Genomic DNA, 22,853 nt, shown 5'->3' with positions numbered 1-22,853 from the left:
ACTAAAACATTATTGTTTAGCAAGAACAAAAATGCCATTTTCATCTCTGATACACATTCCTATTCCAACCATATTTGAAACATTTAAAAAGGATGCATCAACATTACACTTAAAATGGCCTGGATTTGGTTTCACCCATTTGGAAATACGCTCTGATTGTTGGTGGGTAGATGAAATTCCTCGGATGAGTTTTGTTGATTTCCAGTCTTGCAACAAAGCCTTCGCACGATCAAAAACAAAAGTTTGCGCGTCGGTCACGCCGTTCCATATTTTGTTATTACGTTGCTTCCAAATACTCCATAAAATACAACAAAATAAGGCTGCATCGTCACTTGTTAACACCTGAAGGGAACTAAAGATAACGCCTCTTGCATCTTGATTTTGACTGAAAAAAACACTTACAGAAGGAAACACGTCCCATTTGTTCCTAATATGCATACTGCTAGAACACTGAAACATCTAGTGCAAACTGTCCTCTTCACTCAAACTGCATAAGGCGCAGCTAGCCGTGCAATTAACACCTTTATCTCGAAGTATGCGTCGCGTGGGAAGGCAATTTCTGCAGATGCGCCAAACTAGATTTTTTATTTTCGGTTGCACTTTGAGCTTCCATACTAAATCCCATGCGCTTTGCATTTTAAAGTGTGAAGTGTCCAGCAACTCGTTCATACATAAACGATAAGCACTCCGAACTGATTAGTCGCTGTTGTTTTCCTTTTTCCAAATCAAGCGATCCTCGCGTACTGAAGGATACAAAGGTGTGTTGACAATATGCTCCACCACCTGCTGATTGAAAACTGAATGCAGAAAAGACAGATTCCAAGATTTTTGGTTCGGCATTAGACAATCAGAAACACGTAGGTTGGTGGAAGTCAATAGTAGCATGTACAAACATTAAATTGGTTGTTTGACATCCTAACAATTTTTTTTTATTTTTAGGAAACATCCTAACTATGTTGAAATCAATAGGTTTTGTTGACCAACAAAATTCTACAAGTATTCTCATAATATCATATATTACCACAGACACTTCTCTAATAAAGTTAAATATATCATGCAGCTAGTGGAAAAAGTAAAACAAAGTTCTTAAGGTTGGCTGAAAACTAACAATGTATTTTTTTTTTGTTATCATATGTGGCGGCAGCAACCTCTTTACTTGTTTGGGTATAGGTTGACCGTAATTTTTATTTGTTTCCTCAAGACACTTGTTTGGGTAAAAGGAAAAAAAAAAAAGAAAAAACAACTAAGAAAAAAGTAGGTTGGTAGACAAAATCGATCCCTAAAGGAATTATCACTAATGAAAAGAGGAAGATTATCCTCCCAAATTCAGAGATGGAGTGCTAAAATTCACACAAAAAATTGTAATTTATTTGATTTGTTTTTTGGTACAAAATTTAGTTTATTTTAAGTTGATTTTTTTTAAGCAAAAACAAAATATATTAAAAAAAATACATAAAACTGGGGGACATAAACCTGACCCAGTAAATCCACCAAACGAATCCAGAGGGAAGCATGTGTCCGCAGTCTTTATTTTAAGTTGATTAACATAGTACATTGCTTAGTTTTTGTATTTTGAATTGGAAAATAAAATAAAATAGTATAAATAAAAAATGTTTACTAAAATATGCATTTTGAATATGTTAAAAATGTGTATTACATTTAAATATAATATCCACTCTTACAATTATTGATGCAATATGAAAGGGAAAAAATTATTATCTTTTTTCATTGATAAATTAGATGCAATATGAAAGGGAAAAAATTACATATCTTTTTTCATTGATAATTGATAAATTAAAATGAACACTTTTGTGTAAAAATTATTAATGCACAATTGCACACCACTAGAAGACAAAGTGATAAACACCAATCCTTCAAAAAAAAAAAAAAGTGATAAACACCGTCGAAAATCTGAAACTAAAAATTGCTCTTTAGGCACCGATAAAGGTCAAACGCTAATTAATCACTTTTCCATAGACTTTTTAAATCGGTTAAAAAATGTCAAACAACAGTTAATTGTCACATGTTTGTGGACGATCCTTAGATAAGAATTATTTTGTGTGACGAAAATACCCCTAAGAAATATTAAATAACCAAGACTAGACATACTACCCCACTCTCTTCTATAAAATGTGTTGGTTTGTTTACATAAGAGAATACAAACCGTGAGAAACAGAACAAAATATGAACTGTAACAGAGTAGAACACTTTGAAGAAACAATAATGAAAATTCAAACAGAGATTCCAATTCATCAAGTTCGTTTACCACCAGAGAGAACATCACTCAACAAACTCAAACACAGACTCTCTGAAATCTTCTTCCCCGATGATCCTTTACACCGTTTCAAAAACCAACCATCTTTTACAAAGTTTCTTCTTACCCTTCAATTCTTGTTCCCCATTTTTCAATGGGGTTCTCAGTATACTCTCACCCTTCTTCGTTCTGATGTCATTTCTGGTCTCACCATTGCCAGCCTTGCCATTCCTCAGGTATAACACACACTAACTTCTTACATATGTCTCCGATATACTTGATATTGAAGACGTGTGTGTCGAGACATACTATATTTAATTATTTCATTTTGTGAAATTAAGACATATCTGATGTCCAAAAATACGTGGTTACACTCAATTATTTTATTTTATGAAATTACCATTGATGTTAGTGTCGTGTTTGGTGCCGCTGTTAGTGTTGCATAGTGTCTCACTTTTTTTTCTTTTTCATGTCATCATACACATGTTTGTATTTCATCATACAGATTGAAGACGTGTCAAGTGTCCGACACCAAGAAATGCGCAACTATATTCAATTATCTCATTTTCTAAAATTAAGTGTCCGTCAGTGAAACATGTGATTACATTCAATAATTTTATTTTCTAAAATTATTACGGTTTTACTGTCGTGTCTGTCAGGTGTTTGTGTTAGTGTTTCATAGTGTCTCAGTTTTATTTTTTTTATATAATCATGCATACTTATATTTACATAATTTATTGATGTTTCAGTTTTGTCTCTTATTATTTTATTTTTTTGACTGAATTTTGTCTCTTGTTAAATTGCAGGGAATTAGCTATGCAAAGCTTGCAAACTTGCCTCCTATTATTGGACTGTGTAAGTATTTAATTTACTTCCAGTTTCATGATTCCTGGCATTGAGTAAATGTTATTAATTATGATGGAACATTTGAATATGTCACAGATTCAAGTTTTGTGCCACCATTGATATATGCTCTGCTTGGAAGTTCAAGACATGTTGGTGTTGGACCAGTTTCAATTGCATCTTTGGTTATGGGATCAATGTTGAGTGAAACTGTTTCTTTCACTCAAAATCCTACTCTTTATCTTCAATTGGCTTTCACTGCCACTTTTGTTGCTGGTTTATTCCAAGCTTCTCTTGGTATACTAAGGTATTCAATTAAATAAAATCATTTATCTTCTGATTTTAATTTTATTTTACCTGTGCATGTGAAATTAGTTAGTTAAAAATTAGCATAGTAAGATTGGTAAAAGGATCACATAAGTATGGTCGGTCAGATGGTAAAAAACCGCAGAAACATTTGATAAGTTAGGACTCGGCAAGTGTTTTGTGAATTTCACTACTAGACTCTTCTGAAAAGGAAAAAAAATCAAAAACTTGTTACTAGTACTTTATTTAATAATAAGACAATTCTAGTCAACTTGAAATTTGAGAATTTATTTATGGTTATTTATTGAAGGACATTTTATTAGTTCCCTATGTTTTGTGAATGATGAAATAATCTTTTGAATTTGTGCATGCAGGCTAGGCTTTGTGATTGATTTTCTATCAAAAGCAACCCTGGTCGGTTTTATGGCCGGTGCTGCTATCATTGTGTCATTGCAGCAATTGAAAGGGTTACTTGGAATTGTGCACTTTACTAACAAGATGCAAATTATTCCTGTATTGGTCTCTGTTTACAAGCAAAAGGATGAGGTACAGAACACCACCATGTAGTTTAGCACTTTAAGAATGCTTGGAAATTGGAAACAAATTTTTGTTTATTTGTTTTTTAGTCATTTTCTAAAATTAAATTTATATATTTTTTTTAAATGATACCTCAATTTTAACAAAGATGAAAGAAAACAATCTTCGATGGAACTTTGGTCTTTGTGGCAAACTCAGCTATCACATGTACATGAAACAGCCAATTGACTTTTTTTTTTTTTTTTTTTTTTTTTTGTATATTAACTAATTTAAACTTTTATTAATAAAAAAATATTTATTGTCCCGTAAGTATAATTCATATGGTAAAAAACTACATAGATATTTGATATGTTGGAATGTGGATTTGAATCCATAATTCTTCATTTTTTTAATTTTAAGTGTGCCGAAGTTTCGCATGTATGCTCTTTAGAACTAAATAAAAAAATACTTATGACACGCATGTAATTTGATGTACAAATTATTTAATTATTTTTGTAGCTAATAGTACCAAACATTAAAATTGATTTCTAAATTAAGTAATTTCCATTTTTCTCTTATGATTCCCACCACAATCTTTTCATAGGAATATATAGATAGATTATCATTGCCCTTGCACCCCATGATTGCTGAGTGAAGGATGGCTATTTTTTTCATATATGCTTTCTTGTCGTATTACAATTATAATAAGGAATCATATTCCAATGTTTTTTTCCCGTTGAATAGAGTATAATGGGCCACTTTTAAATATTGTGATGTTAGTGCAAGTGTAAATACTAAATACTTGTGAAGTTGACTTAAGCATCTTATACAACTTATACTTGCAGTGGTCATGGCAAACTATTGTTATGGGATTTGGCTTTTTGGCATTCCTGCTCACAACAAGACACATTGTAAATTTCTCTATCTTGTATTATTTAAAACATTTTAACTATATATTATATAGTACAATATATTAGTCTAAGGTTAGTTGCTTTTGCTATTCATTTATTTTCCATGTTCTAATTGTTCTTGAAAATTTGCAACAGAGTTTGAGGAAACCAAAACTATTCTGGGCTTCAGCAGCTGCTCCTTTAACATCAGTCATTCTTTCAACCATCTTAGTCTTCCTTCTTAGAAATAAGGCTCATCACATTTCAGTTGTAAGAATTTTACTTACTTCATCATTACTATTTTGAGTATATCACAAATAGTATCATTTTAATAATATCAAAAAAATTGAAATATTGGTCAAATTAATCAAAAGTAGTAATAACTGACTGATTCTCTGTGTATTTTGCTGCAGATTGGGCACTTAGCAAAGGGAGTTAATCCACCATCAGTAAACCTGTTATACTTCAATGGTCCTTACTTGGCTCTTGCTATCAAAACAGGCATTGTCACAGGAATCCTATCTCTCACAGTAAGCAGAATCAAAACTTGCTACACTTTTCTGTCACATATTACATGTTACATACTTAAAAATAATACAAAACTTAGGTCCTACTCAATGGATACTATCCGTGTTGTTCCCCAATTATAATTTGTCACGCGGTTTAAATTTTTCAATTAAATTTAAACTTAAACCGATTCAGTTTATACTATTACATACACGGTCCATGTGTTGAATTGTAATTAGATAACAGTAAAAACAGTGCACAAAGAACTGATCTAGATTTTGTACTTAAATATAGCATGATGTTGTTTTACTTAACTGCGACTCATATTCCACAACATTTACCAATGTTTCAGGAAGGAATTGCAGTAGGTAGAACATTTGCAGCACTTAAGAATTACCAAGTGGATGGAAACAAAGAAATGATGGCTATTGGTATTATGAACATAGCTGGATCTTGTACTTCATGCTATGTCACAACAGGTAATAACTCTTCTTCTTTTATTTATCCACATGACTTAGTTATCTAAGAAGCATCAATTTTGAGAAAGTCTACATTCTTGCAGGATCCTTTTCTCGGTCGGCTGTTAACTACAATGCTGGAGCACAGACGGCGGTTTCTAATATAATCATGGCTTCAGCTGTTCTAGTGACCCTTTTGTTTCTCATGCCTCTCTTCTACTATACACCAAATGTAGTCTTAGCAACCATCATTATTGCTGCTGTGATTGGACTAATAGATTATCAAGCGGCATATAAACTGTGGAAGGTTGACAAACTTGATTTCTTGGCCTGCATGTGCTCCTTTTTTGGCGTTCTGTTCATTTCTGTACCTTTAGGCCTCAGTATCGCGGTAAGCTGAAAATTCATTAATCTTGCAAATCTAAAATGTTAGTTTACTGACTATGATACGCTGACAATGCAAAGCATTTTATACAGTCATCCAATCAGGTTTCATTTTATCAATACGATGAAATTTGATTGAATGATTATATACAAAGTTTTACACTGTCAGTGTACAGTCCCTATACTTCAAATATATTGCATGATAATGTTGTGGATACATTATTAATATCAATTTACTTGGCCGAAATCTTCAGGTTGCTATATCAGTCTTCAAGATCCTACTTCATGTCTCCAGACCAAACACTTTGGTGTTAGGAAACATACCTGGAACACAGATATTCCATAACATAAACCAATACAAAGAAGCTTTAAGAGTTCCTTCGTTTCTCATTTTGGCTGTTGAGTCTCCAATCTATTTCGCTAATTCAACTTACCTTCGTGAGAGGTTAGATAAAGAGATTTCTAGAATGTTAATTTGTTTAGTTCAGTATATATTTCTTTTGAGTGAATCCGTGATTCATATGATTAAGAGCTTCTCCTGCTGCAGGATACTAAGATGGGTTCGAGAAGAGGAAGAGCGTATAAAAGAATATAATGGAACTTCGTTGCAGTGCATAATTTTAGACATGACAGGTACTAATTTCATTAGACTTACAACATTGGTTAGAGTTTAGCAATCATGCACTGTCTGTGTACCTTCTTTTTTTTCACACAGATGTTCAACCATATCTCACTCATGTCATGTAGTATTATTTCCTAAGATATGGGCATAAATATCTATATTGTGAGATGTGATTAATGTATGTGAACAACTTTCTTACACTATTAATATTTTTCTTTTTCAGCTGTCACAGCAATAGACACAAGTGGGCTTGAAACTTTAGGTGAACTTAGAAAGATGCTAGAAAAGAGATCACTTCAGGTACAGACACTAATTGATATTTTGATTTCAGAAGGCCTAAAAAATCTACCATTATTCACTTTCTAACTTCTACATTTTTTATAATTTGCTACTGCAGCTTGTGCTGGTAAATCCTGTTGGAAATGTGATGGAAAAGTTACATATGTCGAAAATTTTGGATACCTTTGGATTTAAAGGACTCTATCTCACAGTGGGAGAAGCTGTTGCTGACATTTCAAAATCTGAGAAAGCTCAACCTTGATTTTCCATCAATGGTGTTCTAGGACATGGGAGAGAGATCTTAGAAGAACTGTAAAAGTTTTTTTGTTTTTTGCGGGAAATGCTCGTTTAAGGGAATGATCTTTATATTTTCTGCTACTTAAAATTTTTGTAACATTTTATTAGAGGGCAAGAGTTCCCAAGAGATACATGTTTTGGTATCAATGATGAAAGTACTATAAGTAATTTGGTATCAGTTCCTTGTTTGCAATTGCACATATAACTGTAAATAAAATACAACATTACTATATATGATATTAACTTGAAACAAAATAATTTACAAACCAAATGAACAAAATATCCCTATATAAACGAAATAAAGAATAAGTCCCTCACCCCTGAACTTGAACTTCCAAAATAAGGATGTACAAAACACCCTTATTCTTCACCTTGACTCATTCTGCACATTCTATAACTCGATCAACATATCAAAAATATGCATTTAGCAGTAACCTTGTTATGAAATATGTAAAGCTGCGTTATGGCTAGTTGAGAGAGAGATCTCATTAGTTTCACCGAGTCTACAAATGAATTAATTACATTAAGTGCATGTTTGGATGAACGGTGGAATTAACAAAATCATGGTGATTTTGAAAAATGTTATACTTTATAGTTTTACAAAATCACGGGGGCACTCAATCTCATCCAACTCGTGCATTAAGGAACACCTCTCAGTAACAGAGTCGGTCTTTTACCGGTTTTTTGTTTTCACTCATAGTATCTCTGTGGAAATGGACCCTAAACTTATGTTCGTCTGGAAAGGAAGTACAGTCTGATCACAAATTATTTCACCTTCTTGCCAATTTATCACTTACTTCTCACACAACATTTTCGTCCTACGAGGTTACGAGAATGAATGGTTAATGATTATGTGGCTGCATGCATATATTCATCAATGTCAAAGGTATTTAACCAACAATTATTGTGTGCATCTTTGTTTCACGAGCTTCCGTGTGATGATGATGATGATGATGAAAAAGAAAGTCCAATCTATTTTGATTTTACAGTACTTGATATAATCCAACAGTATCAGATAAAATAGATGACGATTTTATCAATTTTATCCTTAAGCCAAGAACACAGGGATGCCATAAATGATAAATGTCATTTCATAGGATAAATGGCTTATGTAATTTCAATTTGATTTCATTGCAAGGTCTCTTTTCTTGAGACAATCAGGCACATTAACTTTAAGCACTTCATAAGAACTGAGAGAACATTACACAGTTAAAGTTTGATAGTTACTGGGTAATTTGATAGCTCTTCACAACAAATTTATCATTCCAAACTCAGCTTCTGACCAAACCAATAACATTCAAACTATACAACAAGCAACAACAACCAAACCTCATCTCATTATGCAGAGCAGCAACATGAATCAAACAAAATGACTCAAATGAAGTCACAATGTTTTTATCATATATGATCTTATCTCTAATCCAACCATTGACACATGGTGATGTTCAAACTATACAGTGTGCAAATATGCAATATGATTGGGTTGGTAGAATAAAAAAAACAACAATAGACTATAAAATATGAACGAGAGAGGGCCCGGTGGCCTCTTTCAACTCATCCATTAAACATTACAATTCGCATAACTGTTCTGAATCATCATAATGGAGAAAACAATTCCTTTCCTAGCTACAAAACCATAAAACTTGGTTCTTGACAACTAACACATAGCATACTTTGCACAGCAATAACCCAAAGGCCATAGCAAAAACAAACTCACATAGGTAATTGTCTGCAAATAAAATTGTCTACACCTTTTACCTTCACAACAATTTCATGCTAAAGCATGTTATTTGGACACTGGCAGACCCATGAGGAAGATATCATCATGGTAACTTGAGTTGGGAGAGCTCTTTGCTGTGTTAGTGCAAGTTTTCTCCATTTCCTCTTCTGCCAAAATTTCCTCCGATCGACACTTAAAACTGCAAAATGCTTTCTCGTCACTGCAAGATATATAAAATAAATTACAACTAATGCTTGTGGCTTAATTGAAACTCATGATAGATAACTGAGATGTTGAAGACAGACCTATAAGCGTGAACGTCTTCGCCCTCCTCGTCAAATTTCTTATCACATGTGTAACAAAAGCTCATAACACTGTCAAAACGATGAGGTGCTGATTCTTCTTTCTTGCTGAACTCAGTAAAGTCATTGTTGTGACATTCCAAAATGCAGTCACCAAATATATGTGTTCGTTTCGGGTTTGGACCATGAGAAATTATACAAGTATAATCCTCCGAAAGCTCTATCTCTTTTGCAGAGAGTGAGCCTACATATCCATTGCTGAAATCAATGGATACTGGGAGTGAACTTGATATAATTTTTAAAGAATCATCTACTTGTGAGCTTGTGTTTGTAACCGGAAGCAAACTCAATGGAGTAGATGTAACGTCTACAAACAAATCATTGGTTCCCAAATTAGAGCTTTGGTTTGAGTTGATTAATGAAGAAGGCCTAGAGGAATCAGGCGAAGACACCACAGAACTTCTAAGACCTTTAGATTCTCGATTGACATCATCATCAAAGCTTTCGACTTCTGATTTGGGACTTTTGGTTTTGGAAGGAAGTGTGGGACTTTTGGTTTCGGAAGGAAGTGAAATGACATAGTTTTTGGGCAAGGAATTGGTTTTCAAAAAAGGTGCAAGAGATTCATGGTTATTCTTTGAGAATTGAAGTATGTGATTCTTCACTTGTGATCCAAAAATTATATTTTTCCTTGGAAATTTACCAAGGATCTCGTTATTAGGTTTGGTTTCATTAACAAGAGAAGTTATGATACCAAGGCCTACTTTACTTCCATCTAACGGCTTCTTATTCTCGGTTTGGAATGAAGGTCTAGAAGACTTAGCGCTAAAAACATTGCTAAGATTTGAGAAGAGTCTGTAATCGAGAGGAGAAGTAGGGCTCCAAGCGGATTCAGAATCCGGTAAGTTTTTCACACCAGCTCCCACCCTAGAACCGGAGGTGTGAAATAGTGAGGACCTTATTTGTCTTGCGCTTACTGTGTCAGGAGGTAAAGAGAGATTGGAAGAAGAATCAGCCATGAGATCAAAATTCTTCCGAGAATGATCCTTAATACCTCATTCCTGTTAAAAGAGTGAAATCAGTGTTTCTTTGCTGCATCAAATTCAGAAAACTAATGAAAATAGCATTTGTTAATTCACAGTTAACATGAATGATGATTAAAGTTCACAACAAGCAAAAATTGAAAAATACCTTACACAAACGATTATCTTCCTTGCAATTGGCATGGATTAGCAGTAGGAATTATAATAATTTAAAAAATGATTAAATGCTTCTTTAAACAAAGTATTGATTTTGATTTCCAATAAATGTGATATCTGTTGCATAAGAGTAATACAAGAATCTAAATTTCCACTTTAAGTGTTCAAATTACAAAGGCAAATCTCATAAGAACTTCAGCAACTGATCAAATAAAATATTGTTCCAAAGACAATACTACAACGGCAACAACCAAGCCTTATCGGCTACATGGATCAAATTACGCAATTTGTTCCAAAGACAAAAAGCTACAAAATCAACTTGGAAAATATGATACATAAAACAAAGATCTGTCAAGTTGAGGACTAAAAAACCAACAAAGTGAAATCAAACCAATCCTTAATTTTATATATATCCAACTGATCAGAATCAATGATTGGACTTAAAAAAAATAGAAGAAATTGAAAAAGATAAACATTTTGGAAGCTCAAACAAGCACAAAAAATGCAACTTCTACAAGAATACCAGAATCAAATACCTCCTTTACAATTACAAAAAATAAAATAAAATAAATTATTTAATCAACATAGTATTCATCAACAGTGAAATCAGCAAAGTCAGAACTTTATAATCTGATCATTATCCAAAACAATCTGATTGAACAATCTAACAAAATCATCAAAAGGGTTTCTGATTATTACTTCTACAAAGAAAAAATAAATAAAAAATTCATGAAAAGTAAAACTACAACACATTCTTCAAGATGAACTATGAAAACAATCACACACATTTGAAGAAACAAAGTAGAAATAAAAAATCCAAAAATTCATCAAATTGATTTCAGAACTAAAGGATGGAAAGAAAAAAAAACAGAGAAATTTACTGTAAATAAATAAATTTACCAACTTTTTTCAATCAGAGAGAAACCCAAATGCAGAATTGTTGCAGTGATGATTCATGAGTAGCAAATAGCAGAACTTCATTGTTGGTTTAATCAGAAGAATATTTGCATCATCATCATCGTCATCTTCTTGTTCATCTTGCATGCATCGAAGTCAGAGACACACAGTGAACCTCTTAGTCTGAGAAGTACTTCTTCTCTCTCTCTCTCTCCTCTTTTTCTGTCTTTCTCATCTCTCTTTCATGATTGAGTGCTTCAAATACGTATAATAATACAATGTATATAGATTGTATTTTGTATACTCCCTCCGGTCTCATATGTAAGAAAACATTCTTTTTTTTTTTTAGGTTTATTGAATAGTTAATGTATTTATCTATAATATAGACTATATACATTAATTACTTAATGAATCTAAAAAAAGAATATTTTCTTACATACGAGACCGGAAGGAGTATTCTTTAATTTTTATTTTCCTTAAACAAACTGACAAACATCGTGTAAAACTCACACAATCAATTGAGTGTGGTTTTACGATGTTGGGTTCGAATTAGATTACGATGTTCAATTTAACAATTTTAATATTTGCTAGTTGAATTAGGATTTTTAACATATAATTCTTTATTTACAAAGTTTATTATGACTATTTATTGTTGGACTGATACAATGTTTATTAAACAATTATAACTTTTTAAAAGAAATGATTATGAATTATGTATGTCTTTTGAGTTGTCATTTTATAGTTACTTTTAAGAGAAAACTTATATATTTGCTATTTTTTTACCGAATTATTTGTTTTTTACTGTATATTTTAGATTTTTTATTTCATCAATATATTTTTATTTTCGACAAGAAATATCTAAAAGTATTGTTGAGAAAACAATACAATTAAAGATATATTGAATTTTTAACAAAAAAAAACGACAGTTGAATATGAGTAAAAAAATTGTTCAAAAGTGACCAGTAAAAAAGAGTCGATAAAGTAGTATTGTCTCTAACCATAATACATCAATTTAAATCATACAAAATAAACCAACTTTCATGAATCAAAATTTCCCTTATATATAGAATCGGTATATTATCTAATTTCCTTCATAAAAATAATAAACCTGATCTTTTTTTAGGTAAAAGTATTTTTTAACTAGTTTAATGATTAAAAATTCACATTTTAATGATGAATAAGTACATATTTGAAATTTATACTCCAATCCCTAAATATATAATGTAATGTTTTATCAATTACACTAAATTCGTAGAAGACAAAAACTAGTTATTTTTAATATATAATTTTTTAAAAAACTAGTCAATAAAATATTATGCTTTTTTAAAAAGTGTATGAAAGATCATAAGTGATTTATTTTAATAATGATTTGTAATAATGTTTGATAGAAAAAGTTCAAGTTCAACCATAAGCAATGAATTATAGCCGTACAAGTTTTTTAAAAGAAAATAATAAAGATGACATGTTTATTATTAAACTAGATGAATAGTTCAATAGCCAGGGACCCCATAATTTCTTTTTCTTTTTATTCACTTTAAAAATGATTTTTTAACTAAACTTAAGAAAATATTAATCTAACATTTAACAATTTTGTAAATTAATTGAAATTGGTTTGGATTTCTTTTTCATAGTTCAGAATTTGAGGGAAGAGAGTCACCACAAAACAAAAAGGACAAAGGAAAAAGGTGACCGTGACTGGGGGTTCAGAAAAATAACTGACCAACGTCCACAGCTTCACATTTTGTGTGGGTCCTACTAATAATGGGCCACAAACTACTTCAGCTTTAACTTGTTCTTAACAAAAACCATTTTTATGAAAGAAAATAAATGAATCTAGTAAAATGTAAGATCTCTTTTTATATATTAAGTCTCTTCTTATCTTAATAAGTATGCGTTTGGTTCAGCTTTGAATATAATTGATTATGACATAATTGATTCTGATAGAATTGATTATAACATAATTGATTTTGAGAGAATTGATTTACGTTTGGATACAATAATGCAGAATTGATTAAACAAATTAAATGTTTAGATATTTTTGATCAAAATTAATTTTGAATGTATAATTACTAAAACGGACATAGCTAAATATAAATAAATGGACATAGTTGAATGTATATGTAGACCAATACTAAATGTAGATATTTTATTTATTCTAAATAAATAAATTTTCTTTATTAATTTAAAAAAAAAAAATACGATCATTAAACCAATTTTAATTTAAATAATATGTGTTCATATATTTTATATTTTTTGATAAAATATATTAAAGTTAAATAATACTAGAGTTAGTTGCCAAAAATGATAAAATAGAGCGTAAAAGAAAGGTAAGAAAAAATACAGTAAATTTGAAATGAAACACCGTAAAGGACAATCCAAAACTTGGTAACTCATGACCATAAATATTTTATGGGGGCTAATTTGGTTTGTTATGTTTTCTGATTAAATTTGGTTCATCAAATTAAATACAAAGCAAAAAGAAGGATAATTGATAAAGGGCGATAAAGAAAAATAATAGGTTGTAATAATCAAAATATAAAATTTATTGGAGAATTGATTCTAGCTAACTCAAAAGCTAGGAATTGTAGCTTCATCCAGAATTGCTTTTAGAGATGAGAATTGATTTTGAGAAGCTGAACCAAACATGTTGGAATTGCAAGTTTTCACTTTTGAAGCTACCAGAAGTGCTTTTAAGAGTTGTAGAAGCTGAACCAAACACACATATCGGAGGCAGACTCATTTAAAATAAATTAACCAAAAAAAAAAACTATAGTAATAAAACTTAAATGGTCTTGTTAATGAGTGTCCCAACACTCTTTAAGAATTTTAAATTTAAAAAGAATTCTTTAAAAAAGTTAAAAGTTATAAATTTCAATATATTAATTACACATATTTTTCATAAAAATTTACTATTGAATATGTTTAAAGAGTGCCCTCTAAACATTCGTTAACATTTCACAAACCTAAGTTATCAAGGTGTGTTATAAATGTTGAAAACTTTTGCATTCGTTAACATTTCACAAACCTAAGTTATCAAGGTGTGTTATGAATGTTGAAAACTTTTGCAATATTGTGAAGATCTCACATAAATACACAAAACATAAAATTATGCAAAAACTTTTGCAAAAGAATTCTTGTGAAAAATCTCACAAAAATACACAAAACACAAAGTTATGCGAAATCTTTGATAAAAAAAACTACCATGTGTCAAAAATGAACAGAAATGATAATTAAACATAGAAAATCAAACACAATACAAACACCATATGTGACTGTAGCATTATACATATTTTTTTTTTTTTCCTTTCCTTCTCTCTCCTTCAAGGCATCTCTCCCTGCCATCCCTATCTCTGGTCAACACCACCTCTCGCCGTCTCTATCTAGCCACCGACGTCGTAACTTCTCTCATTAATCACTGCCGTCGTCACCGATACCGTATTTTCTTCGATATGTTTTCTGTCCTGTTTTCGTGAGTTCTAAACATATCTGTATGGTGGTGAGATGTATCTTGGCTCGGTTTTCGTCGGAGATTTGAACAAATATGTTTTCTCAGTGATGATTCGGTGGTGGTGAGGACTGTGGTGATCTGAACGGATTCCCAACAGTGGTCATGATTCGTTGGTCGTGGTGAAAGAATTGAAGGGACGAAGATGATGGCGAGGATGATGGTAGTAGTGGTAATTGATGAGGACGGTGGTGGGGAGGACCATGGTGGTGGACGATGGCTGCAGAGCTTACAACAGAGAACAGAGAGGGAACGCGGTTGCTGGTTTGAGAGAGAAACCGTAAAGAAGAAAGAGGATAAGATGGGTTTTTACAAAATTGAGATGATATATCTTTTATAACTTAATCAATATCTTGAATTCAAATCTAACACACCATACATACAGTAACATTAAAACTTTTACGTACATTGTTCAATATCACATAATGTAAACCCTCAAATTAGTTTATGAGTTTAAATAGGTTTATGAGATTATGAATATTTCACAAAGAGGTTCGACTCTATTAAATTGTCAAGTTGATTTCTAAATTTAACCACTTATTTTTAATTAGGTCTTTATATTTTTTTTAAATAATCAAACTAATCTACCAAAATTGACACTGAGATCAGGTCCTTGTATTTTAACAACTTACTATCAATTTGGTCTATATCTTTAACCACTTACTATCAATTTAATGTCTATGCCATATTTTGAGAATGACTAATTTGAATGAAAGTTGACGGAGTCAAGAACCTTTTGAAATATTTATAATGTATAGACCTATTTAAAAGTGTGTTCAAATAAAGTGAGGGATTATTTGTTGGTTTACTCGTTTTTTGTGTTTGGGTATCCTACTAGACTCACTACGACTATAAGAGAAAACACTTTGGAGTGACATTGGTCAACCACAATGTCATAAGTGTAAAAAAAAAAAAAAAACCTTATGAAAAGAAAAAAAAAACCACTTACGACATTGTGGTTGACCAGTGTCACCAATATCATCAATCATAATATCACCCAAGTGTTACCCCAACTACAAGACATTAGACCTTAAAATCCTTTAAGAATTCACCTAAAAAAAAGTCCCTTAAGAGTTAACTTAAGCTTGCAAGACTGCTTGAACTCCTAATAAATCATTTCATTCTTTAAGTTTACGAGAATTTTGTATTTGAATTTATGCGTTACAAATGCACGTCGTGAATTGTACTTTAAGCTGTAGCTATGAGCTGGAACATGAATTTAAGCATTACAAATACTACTACAAATGTTACTGAATTGTACTTTGTAAAATAATATTTAAGCATTACAAATACAAATGTTACTGAATTGTACTTTGTAAAATAATAGTAGTAAATTGTCTATTATCTAAGTTTATTAAGTCAATATTCATTTGTTCGATGTTGTGTTAAGATCATATTATTATTATTGTTATTTAAAAATCGGTATATGATGATTCTAAGATATCAAACCAACCACTAGACCAACCCAAATAACGGGGTGAATGAGTCGGTTATGAAAAACTCAAAACCTCAATCTTGGTGGAAGGAAATAAGAGAAAATGGTCACGGTGACAAGAAATATGAGCCATGGTGGCCAAAACCAAAGATACAACACTTGAAGAGTTGATTGAAGCATGAACTATTATTATATAGACTTCTTCAACTCTACATGTTGTTGTCAACTTTGGACGTTAATGGATATAAGTTTAAAGTAACAACAGTCTTATGCAAAGTAAACAGCTCACTATAGAGTGTAAAGTGTGTAATATTAATTGTTAATTACCAAATTAAACGTACATATTATAGCCACATTGTTACAATTTACAAATAATAAATTTGTTACAATACCAACTTTTGATTATTTTTCATTTTATATTTTACTCATTTTAGAAGATATGTCTCGCTCGTACATGTGAGTATTTTTTTTTTAATTAGTAAAAATTAGAAAAGTATCATATTTCTTAAATATAAAATTTCCCCTAAAAGAAACTTTAGCATAATTTTAATAATTTATTTTTATAGTCTGATAAGAAATTTTATTATCAAAGTGACACTATAATTTGGGTTGGGAATAGGCCAAGCTTTGATAGACCTGAGCCTGGCTTATGAAAAAATTTGCAGGCCTGAGCCTGACCTATGGCCTTTCATAGGCCTATTTTTTTTGCATGGCCTGACCTGAAAGCCTATTTACAGGCCTACTTGCTATTAAAATCACTAAACATTCCATTTTATCTACTTTTAAATAGACTTAATAGACCTCAAAGCCTATTTTAGTGTAAGACTTGTTTATCACTACTATAAGGCCTTAAAAACCTATTTCACTATAAAGCTTTAAAGCATATTTAAAAAGTCCACTATGAAGCCTAACATGCATAAATAGGCTGACCTATTAAACTTCATAGACTTTTTTGATAGCCTAAGTCTGGCCTATTTATTTAAATAAACTTTTTAAAAAGTCTAAGCCTAACCTTTTTAATAAACAGGACAGACCAGACCATAGGCTTCTGTAGGTCGACCTGGCCTATTCCCAACCCTAACTATAATATATTAATATTTTGGTTTAGTTTCATTTTTGGTCTGTATATTGTTTGATCCCATATCAATTATTATATCCCTAAAAAATGTTAGAGAACACCCCCACCCACCCACCCGGCTCACGTTAGTATTGATGTTACACGCACTTTCTCTCTTTCTTTGCAACTTCTGAATTAATGTGATTATACTTTTTTCTCACCCCCTTCAAAAATTGCGTTTTTTCAGGTAACATAACTCCTTCAATCTCATCTCAATTTCAGCTTCTTCATTTCAATTGCAGTTTCAATTTCATTTTTGCTAAATCCTTTTTTTTATTGTGAAAAATTGCATTTTTCAGGGTTCTTGCTTGCACCCAAAAAATAAAAATCCTTTTTTTATTGTGAAAAATTGCATTTTTCACTCTTCATTGATGTCAAGAAGCCAAAAATGGATATTTGTGAATTGAATTGGAGAATGGGTTTCTATCTAGATTAGGGGATTTAATTTTGGAGTCACACTTTAGGTATTAGGGATTGAATTGGTAATTTAGGGTTCTATAGTTTTAATTTCATTACAAGTTGCAATTGTAATTTCTGATTGGTTTTGAAATGGATGACATTGATGATGATGCAATTGCAAGATATCCCTCTAACCAATATGGTGTTGGTTACCCTAACAATCAAGGGTATGGTTATCTGAAACACCCTTTGAGGAATTCTTCATATTCCCATCCAGCTGCAAATGAATCTACCCGAGATTATGATCATGTCGATGATGAAGATCGGTTAGGAGGGAACGATGATGAAGATCGGTTAGGAGGGGACGATGATGAAGATCGGTTAGGAGGGGATGATGATGATGATGATGATGTTGTTGATGAAGACCGGTTAGGAGGGGATGATGATGTTGTTGTTCATGATGATGATGATGATGATCAACATTCCCTAAAGCAGGCTGATGATGATGACTCCGATGGGGGTGGTGATGAAAATGATGATAATGACCGACTAAGTGAGGAATATGGTTATCTGAAAGATTCTGCGAGGAATTCTCCATATTCCCAGCCATTTGTGAATGAAGGTAACAATGATGAGGATGAAGAAGATGAAGAGCGATTGGTGGAGGAAGATGATGATGTTGTTGATATTGATCAAAATAACAATGGTCAGCTTTCCCTAAAGCATGCTGATGAAGAAGATAGTAATGATGAGGATGGGGATAGGGATGAAAATATTGATAACAATGATGGTGGTAATGACAATAAGCAGGAAAGTTATGCCATGATGAATGAAGATGAATTAGAGTGGCGCCCAAAAAAGCAAAAGCTAAAGAGTTTGATGTCAACTTATGAATTTGCAGCTCGGGTGCCGACACCGTCAGCTGCAGCTGCTAAACGATCTTTTGGGGTTAGGAATTCCCTTACTGAATGGACTGAGAAGGAGACATTTGTTCTTCTTGATGCTTGGGGTGATCGGTTTCTGCAACATAGAAGGAAGAGTCTTCGATCTGAGGAATGGCAACAAGTTGCAGAAAAGGTATCAGTAGTTTCAAAAGTTGAAAGAACGGGTACTCAATGTAGAAATCGTTTAGATACATTGAAGAAAAAATACAAAAAGGACAAGATTAAGTTTCAAGATATGGGTGGTGGAGATAGAAAATGGGTTTATTTTCAAAAGATGGATAAACTAATGTCTTCTCCACCACAACAAGCAAGACTCTCCTGTCGTTCGAACTCAAGAGAGCGTATTTTTATGAAGCCTGGAGTTTATGTAAATCATGCAAATGAGATGGATGACATGAAGAAGGATAGTCCTCCTGAAAATACAGAATACGTCCGTGTAGAAGGTTTCGAAGGGCCTCGCCCAAAGAAAAGAAGGAAAGGAAGGGGAAGTGATGAGGCTTCTTCCTTCAAATTACTTGCGGATTCCATTCAGAATTTTGGTAAGATATATGAGAAGATTGAAAATAGTAAAAGGCAGCAGATGATGGAACTAGAAAAGATGAGGATGGATTTCCTCAACGATTTGGAAGCACAAAAGAGACAGATTTTTGAAAGATTGCAGAGTGAGATTTTAAAAATCGAACAAAGAGATGATTAGAATGCTGATTCTGATGAGTCTGGTATGTAAAGTCTTATGCATTGTAGTTACCATTGTTGTGTAACATAGAATGTAGACACCAGACAGCTAGTTGTTGTATCATTATTCATTACCTTGTTGGCATATTTAGAACTGTGTTCAGTGCTTTCTTATATCAAATTTTATGAATAATGTTAGATGCTATGGTTTACTTCTCATGAAAGTGAGTATAAAACTATAAAGCACAAATCCTCCTCGGATTAGGCGTGTCCGACACCGACATATGATTACGTTGAATTATGTCATTCTCTCTAATTATTATCCCTGTAGACGTATCTGTGTCCGTGTCTGAGTTTGTGCTTCATAGGTATAAAATGAGTATAATATGTGTTCATAGCATAATTTTCCGTTGCAGTTATTTGATGTTTGAACAAAGCACATGCCCATTTTTACAATGTTGCTGACATATAACTTAATTGTGGAAAATTGGAAATGGGGCTGCAAGATTAAACTTGTGAGTCATGAACAAATCATTCACAAAGGTTGTACCAATTAAGAACCGAAAAAAATCATAAATCGGAAGCATGAGTTTTTCCCACGAGTAGAAGTTTATAAAATGCTGATAGAGAAGATTAGAGAATATGTTACAAGGTAAGATCCAGAGATACAATCTATTATTCTTATCAGTTTGAATTCTCAGAATTCAACACTTTTTGAGGGCTAGATAGACTACTAAATATTTCCAAATACCATCAAACTTGGGATTCTTGAAGGATTTTTTAGGGGATTATGAAGTAATTTTCTTTCATTAAAATGGAAAGTTCAGTTGAGAATTCTCTGATTTGTAAGTTAATCATTATTAACCAGAACAATATGTATTATGCAATACTCAGCCAAAACTAAGCTGCTTACATATTACTACTGTGTTATGCCTTATTATGACCATGTTAGACTTTAATGAATAAATGTGTCTGTATTCAAAGATGTATTAAGCAATATCTGCAATTCTGCATTCAAGGCATCAATTACTGTTTTGTGAATTAGTTTACTTATTTCCATTATCATCCATAGACCAGCACATTAACCACTTGCCTAAAAGCTAACCAAAATTCAATCAAACCAAAGATTATCACAGTCAAAACTACTCCTTTTTCCGTTTGAACACAAGTTAACTCAGTACAATTTCATGCTACATAACCTACAGGCTACAACAGAATCCATGTTGCACCTTCATTACCTTGTTGGTGATTGTTTTGGTGATTACACTTGAAACTCTGGTCTCCTTTTCATGTTTATTTAACGCTTGATTGGTCACATCACAGTTCATTTGTAATGAGTCATTGAGTTTCATAGAAATAACAATCTCATGATAAATAGCATTGTCCAAATTTGTTGTCAGGTTGATGAATGTAGACAAAATTTAGTGCATGTTTGGAAACTTTGTGATTTACCTATTCCAAAGTCTTGTCTTTTGTTGAAAACAAGTTGTTGCCTTGATTTTGAAGAAAACCAAACTCCTTCTGAGGCTGTCATTATTGACAAAACTCAAGAGTGATTCAAATTAATTGGACTGTAATCATCACAAGTTGATTCTAATGGCCTTTCAGACTTTAATTAATTTGGGGCAAAGAAAAGAATCACTATCATGTTAAATCTTAAATTTTAACATGTCTAAGTACATTGTTACTTTCTACGAGTGAATTAATAATTACACTAAAAATGGAGGCATCTTTAGACCAGGAAAAGGTGGACACTACAATAACAATAAAATATTCCATTAATAAAAAAGTTAAATAATATTTTTTAATAAAATAGTTAAATAATATGGAGTGTTAAATTTGGAGCATTTCAAAGACCGTAACTTGCAAAGATTCTCTGATTTCACTGGTGTATGGTGACACTGATAGCCTTACTCGTTTGTCAAGAGTCTTAATTGGGAATTTTTTTCCCCTCTTCCTCATTGCATCATATAAATATCAAATGAAGTGAGGCACGATGTTGAGTATATGATATTTTTATAACCAAAATTAATAAACTTATAAAAGTAAGGTATTTATTTAGAGAACTTGTGAAAATAAACGAAAAGAATATATAGACTTGTGACAATAAGCTATTTGTATAAATTCTTGCAACCACTTGTGTAGGAGCAATAATACAAGTCCAAGTGAATTTTTATAAACAACTTATAACAGTAATCGTAGCGTTTTGCTTTACCTAGACTATTCACCAGGACAAAGTGGAAAAGCCTATTTCATTCTTCGAGTAGCAACAAAGCCTTCTCAACTTTATTTGTTTTGCAGAATCCATCAATGTGACAATGAGGATTGAATATGTAAATGAGTTGGGGACTACTCCATCATAATGGAAAGGCCTTCCCCGGTAAAAAGGTAGTGAATCCTTCCAAATCTCAAAAGAATCTGAAGGTTGAAGATGAAGAGCACCATCCAACGAGTGTGATCTCCCTAGCAAGCGAGACGATGGAACAATGCACCTTGTCGCCGAAGAGCCATCATTACGCCTATATGGGATAACGCAAAGTCACAACACAACATGGCAACCTTATAAAGACACGTTGACACGCGTCGGGGTAGGTCAGTGAAACATCATGTCTATAATGACAAGATTGTCGACCCCACACACAGTTGGCAGAATAATAACCATAAGACCATCTTCGACAGAGCACTCCATTTTGGGTGCTTAAGTGGGCCATGCATGTACACTTCATCTATTTTTTTAATTTTCAATGATTTTACTTAATAAACACTCAATCTCTCCAACCCAACACCTCATAAAATATATCCTATTAATAACTCAATGTCATTGTATTTCAACAAAGTTTATTGATTTATGTACAAATTATTACATATGGTCCACAAAAATTAAAGAGAGAGAGGGTGCTTATATAGCCACCCTTCTCTATAAGTACCAAACATTTTCTCTCTACAACGAGGGTGCTTATTAATTTCGGTGCTAAATAAGTGAAGCACCCACCATTATGGATGCTCTAATAGCCAATAAAATTAGCTAACCAAAATAAAACCAACTTATGTGTGTTGACAATAGACATGATTGATTCAACAAAATATAAGATTCGAGCAGAACATTGAATTAAAAAATCCCATAAAAAAGAAGAGAAATGATAGTTGTACAACCATTTTATGACAATTTTTTGACAACTCAATTGAATCACACAACCAAAAATGGAAACAAACATAAAAACTAATCAAAAAGCAGAATTTGAATAACCATGCAGATTGAAAATGAAATTATATCCTCAGTTGAAATCAATATACAATATTTTCT

The 22,853-nt window shown here is 32.2% G+C and overlaps 3 protein-coding genes across 9 annotated transcripts; 2 read left to right on the top strand and 1 right to left on the bottom strand.

Moving 5' to 3' along the window:
- Positions 1-2,148: 2,148 nt before the first annotated feature.
- LOC25487930 (probable sulfate transporter 3.4) lies at positions 2,149-7,534 on the top strand. The gene is made up of 13 exons (XM_013610079.3): positions 2,149-2,490; positions 3,061-3,109; positions 3,197-3,404; positions 3,778-3,949; positions 4,765-4,830; positions 4,966-5,079; positions 5,223-5,339; positions 5,669-5,795; positions 5,879-6,165; positions 6,413-6,603; positions 6,706-6,791; positions 7,004-7,080; positions 7,178-7,534. Exons 1-13 carry the CDS (start codon positions 2,185-2,187, stop codon positions 7,319-7,321), a joined length of 1,944 nt encoding a protein of 647 aa, XP_013465533.1. The 5' UTR covers positions 2,149-2,184; the 3' UTR covers positions 7,322-7,534.
- Positions 7,535-8,661: 1,127 nt separating this feature from the next.
- On the bottom strand, positions 8,662-11,735 carry LOC25487929 (FCS-Like Zinc finger 11). Of its 5 annotated transcripts, XM_039830915.1 has the most exons (4): positions 11,482-11,735; positions 10,570-10,694; positions 9,382-10,439; positions 8,662-9,296 (listed from the first exon to the last, which is right to left on the bottom strand). In XM_039830915.1, exons 3-4 carry the CDS (start codon positions 10,395-10,397, stop codon positions 9,143-9,145), a joined length of 1,170 nt encoding a protein of 389 aa, XP_039686849.1. In that variant the 5' UTR covers positions 10,398-10,439; positions 10,570-10,694; positions 11,482-11,735; the 3' UTR covers positions 8,662-9,142. The 5 variants fall into 5 exon arrangements, with proteins under 5 accessions (XP_039686849.1, XP_013465531.1, XP_039686850.1 ...); XM_013610077.2 differs by lacking the exon at positions 10,570-10,694 and having other exon boundaries at positions 11,478-11,735; XM_039830916.1 differs by lacking the exon at positions 10,570-10,694 and having other exon boundaries at positions 9,382-10,470.
- A 5,843-nt stretch (positions 11,736-17,578) lies between these two features.
- Positions 17,579-20,534, top strand: LOC25487927 (stress response protein NST1). Of its 3 annotated transcripts, none has more exons than XM_039830914.1 (3): positions 17,579-17,718; positions 17,831-19,593; positions 20,056-20,534. In XM_039830914.1, exon 2 carries the CDS (start codon positions 18,081-18,083, stop codon positions 19,569-19,571), a length of 1,491 nt encoding a protein of 496 aa, XP_039686848.1. In that variant the 5' UTR covers positions 17,579-17,718; positions 17,831-18,080; the 3' UTR covers positions 19,572-19,593; positions 20,056-20,534. The 3 variants fall into 3 exon arrangements, with proteins under 3 accessions (XP_039686848.1, XP_039686847.1, XP_013465529.1); XM_039830913.1 differs by having other exon boundaries at positions 19,966-20,534; XM_013610075.3 differs by lacking the exon at positions 20,056-20,534 and having other exon boundaries at positions 17,831-19,754.
- Positions 20,535-22,853: the final 2,319 nt, after the last annotated feature.

Source organism: Medicago truncatula, chromosome 2 (assembly GCF_003473485.1).
Source record: "Medicago truncatula cultivar Jemalong A17 chromosome 2, MtrunA17r5.0-ANR, whole genome shotgun sequence".
Classification (NCBI taxonomy): Eukaryota; Viridiplantae; Streptophyta; class Magnoliopsida; order Fabales; family Fabaceae; genus Medicago; species Medicago truncatula.
Note: the sequence above shows the minus strand (reverse complement) of the source record. Positions and strands in the feature narration are given on the sequence as shown.

Excerpts from the sequence above, each read along its gene's own strand:
- LOC25487929 (XM_013610077.2), bottom strand. The coding sequence starts at position 10,397 with ATGGCTGATTCTTCTTCCAATCTCTCTTTACCTCCTGACACAGTAAGC. Across the intron at positions 9,297-9,381 it reads GAAGACGTTCACGCTTATAG|TGACGAGAAAGCATTTTGCA; the intron begins GTCTGTCTTCAA and ends TATATCTTGCAG.
- LOC25487927 (XM_039830914.1), top strand. The coding sequence starts at position 18,081 with ATGGATGACATTGATGATGATGCAATTGCAAGATATCCCTCTAACCAA.
- LOC25487930 (XM_013610079.3), top strand. The coding sequence starts at position 2,185 with ATGAACTGTAACAGAGTAGAACACTTTGAAGAAACAATAATGAAAATT. Across the intron at positions 2,491-3,060 it reads CCAGCCTTGCCATTCCTCAG|GGAATTAGCTATGCAAAGCT; the intron begins GTATAACACACA and ends GTTAAATTGCAG. Across the intron at positions 6,792-7,003 it reads CATAATTTTAGACATGACAG|CTGTCACAGCAATAGACACA; the intron begins GTACTAATTTCA and ends TTTCTTTTTCAG.